The sequence below is a fragment of the Berghia stephanieae genome, chromosome 5 (assembly GCF_034508935.2).
Source record: "Berghia stephanieae isolate SIO BIC M18660-M18661 chromosome 5, UCSD_Bste_1.3, whole genome shotgun sequence".
In the NCBI taxonomy this organism is placed as follows: domain Eukaryota; kingdom Metazoa; phylum Mollusca; class Gastropoda; order Nudibranchia; family Aeolidiidae; genus Berghia; species Berghia stephanieae.
The window spans coordinates 58355156-58365146 of NC_088364.1; the positions used below are offsets into that span (position 1 = coordinate 58355156).

At 35.2% G+C, this 9991-nt stretch overlaps 1 protein-coding gene across 1 annotated transcript in view; it reads right to left on the minus strand.

Moving 5' to 3' along the window:
- The window catches only part of LOC144973318 (sorting nexin-29-like), a 31447-nt gene that overhangs the window by 21221 nt on the left and 235 nt on the right, over nucleotides 1–9991 (minus strand). The window contains exons 2-6 of the mRNA XM_078915604.1: nucleotides 6872–6936; nucleotides 5183–5235; nucleotides 3386–3466; nucleotides 1423–1499; nucleotides 502–676 (exon numbers count right to left, since the gene is read on the minus strand). Coding sequence (XP_078771730.1) covers nucleotides 502–676; nucleotides 1423–1499; nucleotides 3386–3466; nucleotides 5183–5235; nucleotides 6872–6936 — 451 coding nt within the window. The remainder of the gene's footprint in view (nucleotides 1–501; nucleotides 677–1422; nucleotides 1500–3385; nucleotides 3467–5182; nucleotides 5236–6871; nucleotides 6937–9991) is intronic.

A 9991-nucleotide genomic window follows, 5' to 3' on the forward strand; every position in this document is an offset into this window, starting at 1 on the left:
ATAGGAACAGTACTGTAGAAGTTAAACAATAATAACTATACTTGAAATGAAATGTTTATATATATATATATATATATATATATATATATATATATATATATATATATATATATATATATATATATATATATATATATATATATATATATATATATAATATATAATGATAAGATGATTTTCAGAGAAGTAATATAAGTGATAGTAGTAGAGATTATCATAGAGAGACATTAACGATAAGGAGTTGGAGTTCAATCTTGTTTCTGTAATTACAATTACCTGGTTTCCTTAGTAGAGACAGCGAATTTCAAATCATTTTACACTAATTTCACACTCCCAGCTACCCAATCACTGTTCAGTATATGATGTGCTTTGAACCCCTCCCTCCCCTGCTCCAGCCCGAACTCCATCTGGATTCCAAAATATCTGTTTGCATGCAAGCTAAGTTAAATACCACCTGAGATATCAGTTATATCAGTGCCTCAAACTGTAAGTGGTACTTACCCCAATAGTTCATCTCTCTCAATGAGCATGTGCATATATCTTTCTAAGGAGTGCTCATTAAGAGATGCACGAAGCCACGCCCTTCCTTTTCCAGCTTCGGTATTAACAAGTTTCAGCTTGTTGAACCGCTCAACTTCATGTTTAGTTAAATGCTCTTTAGCGTAAAGCCAAAAAACTGTTGAGGGAAGAAAATTGGAAGGGAAATGTAATAATAAAGCTTGTAAGGAAGTGGAAGTTAACATAAACATATTTCACATCTTACAATATCTCTTTCATTCCAAATAGAAAAGAAGAGGTAAGAGGTGCGACTATGTGGTCTGACACTCACCTTCGAATTGGAAGGTCCTGGGTTCGAGTCCCATCTGAGCGGCGCATAGTTGAGTCCTTGGAAAAGGCTCCTTACTCACATTATCTCACTTTACTCATGTATAAAATGAGTACCTGGCTGTCAACAGCTTTGTCTCTGTTAGAAAAATTGTAATATCCCCAAACAGATGTTATGTCTGGTCCGACATGTTGTCATTGTAGGGGGTCCCTTGTAAAGTGCTTTGAGCATGTTTAGTGGATATTGGGATATATAAAAGCTCTAGCTTTTTTTGTTTTTAAAAAAAAAATCTGAAGTATACATTCCAGTAAACAGAATTGAATATGCACTTCAATTTACATACGACTTCATGAAATACTATGAGTATTTCTTTCAAATCAAAATAAATTTCATCCGTTATATCTACAGACTTAAATGTCTTCATCAGGTACATACTAATGACACAACTTGAGCTGCCACGAGGCATGAACTGCATTATTTTTACTCCTCTCTTGTTGAAAATAAACATTTAATAATAATAATAATTATTATAATAATAATAATAATATAACAACAGTAATAATGATAATAATAATAATAATAATAATTATAATAACCTGGCTCTGATTCAGCTCGTTTGTTGTCAGAGAATAGATCTGTTACCTTGCTTAAGCCCGCTCTCTCTGTCATCTGCCTAAATTTACATAAAAGAAAAAAAAAAAGAAAAAATATATCAGTATTAGGTCTGATTAATTTAAAGGGTAAAGGCATAAATATGAATGTACATTATAAATTGAAACATTTAAAAAGCATTACAGTCTTGTGACAATTAACCTTCTAACTAATTGTTTTGTGCCAGTGTCACGAGTTCTGCCTGTCTCCTCTTTGCTTTTCATGATCAAATTCATGATTAACTGTTATGAGCCTTGTCTCATAAAATCTGATTTGAATTGATATTCAGCTTGTTGATGATGTAAAATCATTTTGGTCTTATTGGTAGGCTCTGACAGGTCATCTCTGCTATTTCTTTGTCTAGTGTGGTATAAAAATAAAAACAGTACAGTGCATTTCGGATACAAGGAAAACCTTCTAATTTAACAAAAACTCTTAAAATCCATATTTTGTTTCTATATGATGCTACTGAAGCCACCTAGCATTGAATGAGGTTCGTAACCACACATCTCATTAACAACAAAGTTATCAAAACTGTGATGAGCATGTTGAGTGATATCTGGCATCTCTTTACAAATTCATTGAGATTTATTACACACTGCCATTGTTTGGTTGACTGATTTCACATTATAATACACTAACATTAAGGGCATAGGGGTAGGGTAGGAGCATTGCATTTCAAGGGATGACGTGACTCTGTGCTAGGAACAGCAACACTCACATTGTAATGTGATGATTTAGTTTGTGTGTGTGTGTGTGTGTGTGTGTATGTGTGGGTGCAAATGTATGTCACTACAAAAGAAAGACAAGTGGCAAGATGTGAAGTAGAATGGAACTAATGGGAGGGAGAAGATTACATCTCTGAGATGAAGCAAGCTGTGAGGAAATGGAGGGGAAGATGGGGTGAGGTGGGGAGATGACCAATTAACCCAGTCAAGAATGGGCTTATGGCCAATGATACGAGTGTTCTTTCACCAAAGCCAATCACAATGCAATCACCAACAAAATTAGATGTATGATCTAAGTGTATGTGAGAAGTGTATATTATTATTATTATTTTGATTTTAATCTTTGGATGGTTTCAGAGCAATTGCGCTAACTTGACCAACTCGCCTTTTTTGTCTAAATTTTAATAGATGTTTTATGCTTGCATCCATGAAAAGGAAATGACTATGAAAATGATTTGACGAACACTGAGATGAATGTTCAGCAGTGAGAGGGTGGGGTGGCAACCCATTAATTTTATTTTTACCAACTTAACGTACTTATAAGGTTATATCCCTTGTATATTAATGTCAAAAGGGATGCCTCAGATTTTATGAAACCTCAGATATAACCAAAATTAACCTTCATTACATCAACTTCATTGTAACCATGGTATTATTGACAGTTGTTTTATATGGAATATGTCCAGATTTTCTGAGTCATTTATAGTAACAATTCATGTTGCACATTTGTAGAAAAGCAAGAATATAATACAGATTTACCTACATGTCAAGTTTATTTTTAACACCTCTGATCTAATTGTAACCATTTTAAACACTAATGATTATGCAAAGGATTGTTTCTTGGCTTCTTTAAACTGAAATGTAAAAGTGCACCATCAAGAAAGGTATCTTATGATGATTAAAAAAAACAAACTTAAAGACTTGCATGGCTTCCATTGATGTTTCAAATTTTTTAATCTAAAAAAGTATAATTTTATCCACGGTCATCAAAATATACTAATGTGTCCACGATATAAAGATCTATACAATAACAAAAGTTCTCTATATCACCCAATAAAAAACAATGAAAAAGATTAATGCGAAAAGATCATTAAAACAATAAATACTTTTGTAGTTGACAAGTATAAGACAAAAAGATGTAATTGTACAATAAGTCATTATAATCAAAATTGATGCTTACTTGATTGCAGAAAAAGTTTTGTTGTTTTTCTTCATCCCATGTTGTAAAGAGGTCTCCCACGCAGAGCACAAGCATGAGACTCTGTTATCAAATCAAATATGAAGGAAACAATAGTGAAAACTCAAAATATGAGTATTATTTGCTTTGATTGAAATAAAACTTATAATCAAGATATTTTCTATGTTGCCACTTAAAAGATTAAGATTGATGTTTTTTGTTTTATTCTCTACCAATGCAAGGGAGAATAAAGGTCCCCTTGAAGATATCGCCATAAAGATTTTGCAACCTATTGGACAGGCCTCAGTCTTGGTCAAAACTTTTGCCAATTGAGAATGTCAACTCTATTTGATTTTAATAATATCTATAAAAATTTAACAAATTTGTTTGACAGACAACATGTGTAGCCACAACAGGTAAGGAATGGTCGTTTGAAGGGCCCGGGACCTGATTGGTAATATGGGGGTGGGGGGCGAACGACGTGCCAAACCCTCCTGTTCATTCAATCATGATTGCTACATTAGGGGCAGATTTCTCATGTGCAGAGTGACTTCTTTTCCCAATTGTCAAGGTCTCTTCCACTACAACACTCTTCTCAGATTGTTGACTGTTTCATAATAGTGGCCGTCAACATTGACAGTTTGCCTTGTTCCATAACACTGTAGCCATCAACAAAGGCTGCATCATAATCTGATTTGATTGGAGCTGTTTTGTGAAATTTCCAAGTCATTGAGTTCCTATTTTTTTTTGAGTGACATATAATCAACAGGACTAGCAGGCAGGTTTGAAAAAATCTGACTCAACCAAACGTGGCATCTCTTGGACGCTGACTTAATTTTAGAAATCACAATGAAAACTGAATTGGGGAGTCAGGTATATAAAAATGTTACTTTTAATAAATTAGCATTTAAATCTAAGTGCTGTAGTAAAGATAATAGAACAATGCACACGTTAAACAAGACAGTGCAGAGTACATAGAGAGTTTACTGTGCAGAAGAAATACGACATTAAGCAAACTAAGCAAAGTCAACTTCAAAGGCCCTACCCATCTTCAAAATGTACCCGCGGTGCCGCTTCCAACCACAAAATTTTGCAGTTCAACGATCATATGGCAGCCCTGGATCAACTCAAATCAAATCATTAATTACATGCTCAATGAAGTTGATTTTACATCTACCAAAGTCATAATAATGACTAAATCCAGACAGATTTAATGTGAAGAATTATCGTTTTAACTGTTCTTGTTATTGGCTGAAGAAGGGTTCAAGCCTGAAATGTTCCTTCAAAATTTTGTTGTTTTTTTGAAGAATACATTTTTTTTTAGTCGATAGCTTCAAGAAGCTTAGTATTCGCTTTGGTTTTCTGTATTCCTCGCTTGTTTATCCTATTAGTCGGTTTGTTGTAGAAAATATATGAAATTAAAGTCTGTTGAGATACAGAGTGGGTTTTGATCTATTTTGTTAATCCGTGATTACAATTTCCTTATAAAATAGAGAGTTTTGTAATCTGATTTAAATTCTGACTAAAGAAGTCACCTCTTCAAAGTAAATATTTTTGCAAATCAGTATCATATAAAGTATAACAACACAAAGATGATATATGAATGTTTGGGGTTCTCAAACACAAATTATATATTTTATGATGAAACAGAAGCAAATTAAGAAATAAAATTTGGAGAAAAAAAAAGGTTGCTTTGTTAAGATCCCCAAAAAGGAACTTGTGTCAGGCTAATACTGTTTGTTGATATAACAGTGAAAAAGAATTGAGGCATGCTTTTTCAATCTCCTTCGTTCTGCTTACCTACTATCAGAGTCTGCTGCCAATTCTGACCTTCCACCAAATCGGACTTGACACTGTGAAAAAAATGAAATATGAACACAAAAAATATTAAGTCATGTGTTCCCCTTTTCACCAATTTCTTTCTTTTTTTTTTTTGGCTGAATACAATTGTTATTTAACCTCTCTGTGACATATATATTCAAAATATTGTATCAGAACTGCCAACCTGACGATGGGAATTTTTAACACCATTTGGGATTTTGTAAACATTAATGGAAATTATGCTACAAAATAATTCAATAATGGTATAAAAGAGATTAGCCATAACAAATCACCATGGTGCTCAACATGGCTTCATAAAAAAAAACAACAAACATGTACAACTCAGAGAGTCTCAACAGAAGAAGATATCTCCTTATAATAATTGGATAAAGGTGGCAAAACCAATCCGATGACCCAGGTCTGAAAATAAAAAGTCTCCAAGATGGGAGTTAGAGGCAACACTTTATACTTTAAGCCTTTCTGAGTTGCTGAACTCAACAAGTAGTCATACGAGGCAAAATTTCGAATTCAGGATTTAGGAAAATTGATGCTAAGGACACTACTATTCTTAAACTTAATAATAATAATAATAATAATAATAATAATAATAATAATAATAATAATAATAATAATAATAATAATAATAATAATAACAATAATAATAATAATAATAATAATAATAATAATAATAATAATAATAATAATAACAACAAGATTACAGGCTACTGGTGGTAGGATGGAGGGTGTCCAATAACAGTGACTTTCTAAACAAAATCCTCAGAATACAGGGGCTTTGTGAGCCCCCATTCTGGCACCAGGTTGGATCGACATTTTGTTCATACATACCTGGGCAGGCTGTCTAAGGCATCCTCATACAACCCATCAACCATTTGGTCTAGTGACACTCAACCAGAAACTTCTTGCCCCTGCAGTATGCAATTAAGCACCCTCACAACAAGGCAGTGATCCAATTGTGAGTGCAGAGGTGAGAATACGCTTACAACTATGTATGAGAGGTGCTTGACCATCTGATGGTTGTGACTTTTCTCTCTTTATTTATTGTATCAAAAGTGTGTTTTTTAAAATGCGGACAGCAGGCATTATAACAGACCGTAAGGCATATCATATATGCTTAACCAATTTACAGATTACTGACCTTTAACAGCTAGTACTAGTTCTAAACCCTTTCCTTTATTTACTTGCTCATAGATGGAAGGACAATTAGTAAGGTCAAAATGACACCTTTGATACAATTGCTCTTTCTGTTATATTTTCTTTCATGATCACGTCATAATCAGACTCAAAATTTTGATTGTTAGCATTTAACAATATTATGCACCGATTAATTTAATCTTGTAATAATCTTGTTTGACATAAATATGTGTCAAGTGAGAAGTTAATCTGTGAGATCAATGTCAGCATTACAGTACAGTACAACAGTGCCCCTTGTTTATTTTGTTCTCCAGATAGTCTTTTTTTGCCATGTTTCTGGAGGATACTTGTAAGGAAGACACAGTTTTGATTGCATCCTTTTTTTTTGGCATGCATCTGGCAGTCATATCTTTTCTTCTATCTTCAAAATACACTGTTGCTGTGCAATCTCATACAGTATTCAAGATAATTACAATTTGATTAACTGAACACCACTGCTTTTTTAAATATCAATACCTGTTTGACAGCATCTAATAATCTTGTGAGGATTGCTTGCCGCTCGTTCTGATGTATGTCATCACCTACAAATACAAATAAGTCAATGACCTAACATATGATAAAACAAAAAACAAAAATTTTTTAAACAACAAAAGACCATTTATCAGTCCACTGCGAGCGTGCCAAATGAACCCTTACCTAATTCTCAAATGTCATTTGGCCTAAATACGGTGCAGAGCGAATAAATCGACGTTTATATTTCCCCCCCTATATAACATTAGTAAATATTGATCATCTATATCGACAACAATTGTACCACAAGACGGTTATATCGACATGCGAACCATTGATACCGGCAAAAAAAAAAAAAAAAAAAAATTTAAAAGTCCAAAATATCCTGCAGTGACGTAAAACTAAAACACAACAGTCAATAAAAATGCAGAGATCTTGCAGTCATGTATAGTATTCAATCTTAGGCTTTCGCCAATAAACAGTCAAAGAAAAATCAAGATTATTGTCCAATTACATCCCGTGAATCGTCATTGAACAGAATCGTGATGTCAGTGGTCAAGCCTAGTCCTGGGCCGTGCCATTATATCTCGGTACTGTTAACGGTAATGAAATTGGAATTCCCAATATCAGTATTCTTGGCTTTTAACAAATAAGCTAACAATAAAATGCTTTCCAAATCACCCACTGCATGCAAGACTGTCTATCTATCTTCGCAAGCTGCCCAGCCAATCCCGGTCTGGAATTGAGACTGAGTGTCGGTAAATCAGACAGACCTCTTAACCCCCCCCCCCCCTAAAATAAATAACAAAACTACAAACTATTTCTCAATTGCTCTAAAATGCAGTGATGATGCTTAGCGTATTGGTCCTGATATTATGGGCATGGTGAATACCACAACTAATGGTACTCAGTTTCGATATCACTCAATAACACTTAATTTTTAGAAGACGCCTTTGCCAAATGTGGGGAGTCGATTGAGGATAAGACCCATTGGGACCAGTTTCTGGCCATGCCACTATAGTAGCTATCAAGACCCCCCACTGTTATTCACCACAGCAACATCATGAGGGCGCTTCCTTATTTGAGGTCCTTACCAGTGCTGAGGAATGGTTCCATAAAATTATTCTTGGCCTTCAGAGACGGACCATAAAAAAAAAACAAAAACAATATTAGACCATTAAAGGCATATAAAGTGAACTGTCATAAACTTCAAAATCGGCCCTTTTAAAGGTCACCAAACCATTAATATTGACTTCCATTGTTATTTCTGCCATTTTCTCATTTGTTTCCTTTTCATTTTTTAGAATGACTGATCACGACATCAAGATTATATCCACATTATATCATACCGCGGTCCCGACGATGTCGATGATATATCTACTATCAACTGTAATAAATAAAAATAGCCCTTCCCCAGACATGATATGTGATATTGATATAACTAAATAAATCGTAACTAGAACTAGAATAGATATAGACGTGAGCTGAGAAAATTGATTGGCCAATCCTTATACCTTGGACTTGGAGGATTTCTTCAACCTGACATGTTGTTAAAGTTCGAAGTTTTAAGTAGAATAGAGTGTAGAGAGTCAGTTATTTGATTAAGTCGACTATGTAGTAGGTAATGTGACGGACTTAAACTAAACGGCTACTTTTAGTCAAATCTTAGGTCTAGGCCTAGGTAAAAACCCCCCAAAAAACAAGCAACCCCCCCCCCACCCAAAAAAAAAAAACCAACAAAAACTTTGATAAATTTGATAAGATTAATAAGCGATGAATTTCGAACTTGAATTTGAATCGACTTATTCTACTGTTCTACTGGAACTGCCAGTGTCAGTGACAACAAGATATGAAGTGAGTAGAAAAGTGCCAGAAGACAATAGAGAATAAAAAATTTTTTCGCGGCGGTGGTGGGGTTTGAACCTGCGACCTTATTGGTACGACAACTCCGCCTGGCAGGTGAGAGCGTGGCTCTACCGTGTGAGCTATCCACGAACACAAAATATTCGTTTCAAACTCAAAGTCATTTCTAGATCCCTCTCTCACCCACTTCTTGAGACCGCCGATTCGTTCACCACCATCGCGAAGTAATTTTGACCAGCAGTTAAGCTTAATAGCCAATATTCTCATCACAAACATATAACATAGAAACGATTGAGACATTGAGTATGCTCCGGTGTATGGGGTGAATTTTTAATTCAGAAAAGTGAGTGGAGCAGGCACTTATGTTGGCAACAACAAGATATGAAGTGAGTAGAAAAGTGCCAGAAGACAATAGAGAATAAAAGTGCCTGCTCCACTCACTTTTCTGAATTAAAAATTCACCCCATACACCGGAGCATACTCAATGTCTCAATCGTTTCTATGTTATATGTTTGTGATGAGAATATTGGCTATTAAGCTTAACTGCTGGTCAAAATTACTTCGCGATGGTGGTGAACGAATCGGCGGTCTCAAGAAGTGGGTGAGAGAGGGATCTAGAAATGACTTTGAGTTTGAAACGAATATTTTGTGTTCGTGGATAGCTCACACGGTAGAGCCACGCTCTCACCTGCCAGGCGGAGTTGTCGTACCAATAAGGTCGCAGGTTCAAACCCCACCACCGCCGCGAAAAAATTTTTTATTCTCTATTGTCTTCTGGCACTTTTCTACTCACTTCATATCTTGTTGTTGCCAACATAAGTGCCTGCTCCACTCACTTTTCTGAATTAAAAATTCACCCCATACACCGGAGCATACTCAATGTCTCAATCGTTTCTATGTTATATGTTTGTGATGAGAATATTGGCTATTAAGCTTAACTGCTGGTCAAAATTACTTCGCGATGGTGGTGAACGAATCGGCGGTCTCAAGAAGTGGGTGAGAGAGGGATCTAGAAATGACTTTGAGTTTGAAACGAATATTTTGTGTTCGTGGATAGCTCACACGGTAGAGCCACGCTCTCACCTGCCAGGCGGAGTTGTCGTACCAATAAGGTCGCAGGTTCAAACCCCACCACCGCCGCGAAAAAATTTTTTATTCTCTATTGTCTTCTGGCACTTTTCTACTCACTTCATATCTTGTTGTTGCCAACATAAGTGCCTGCTCCACTCACTTTTCTGAATTAATAAGTGTCAGTGACAGTAC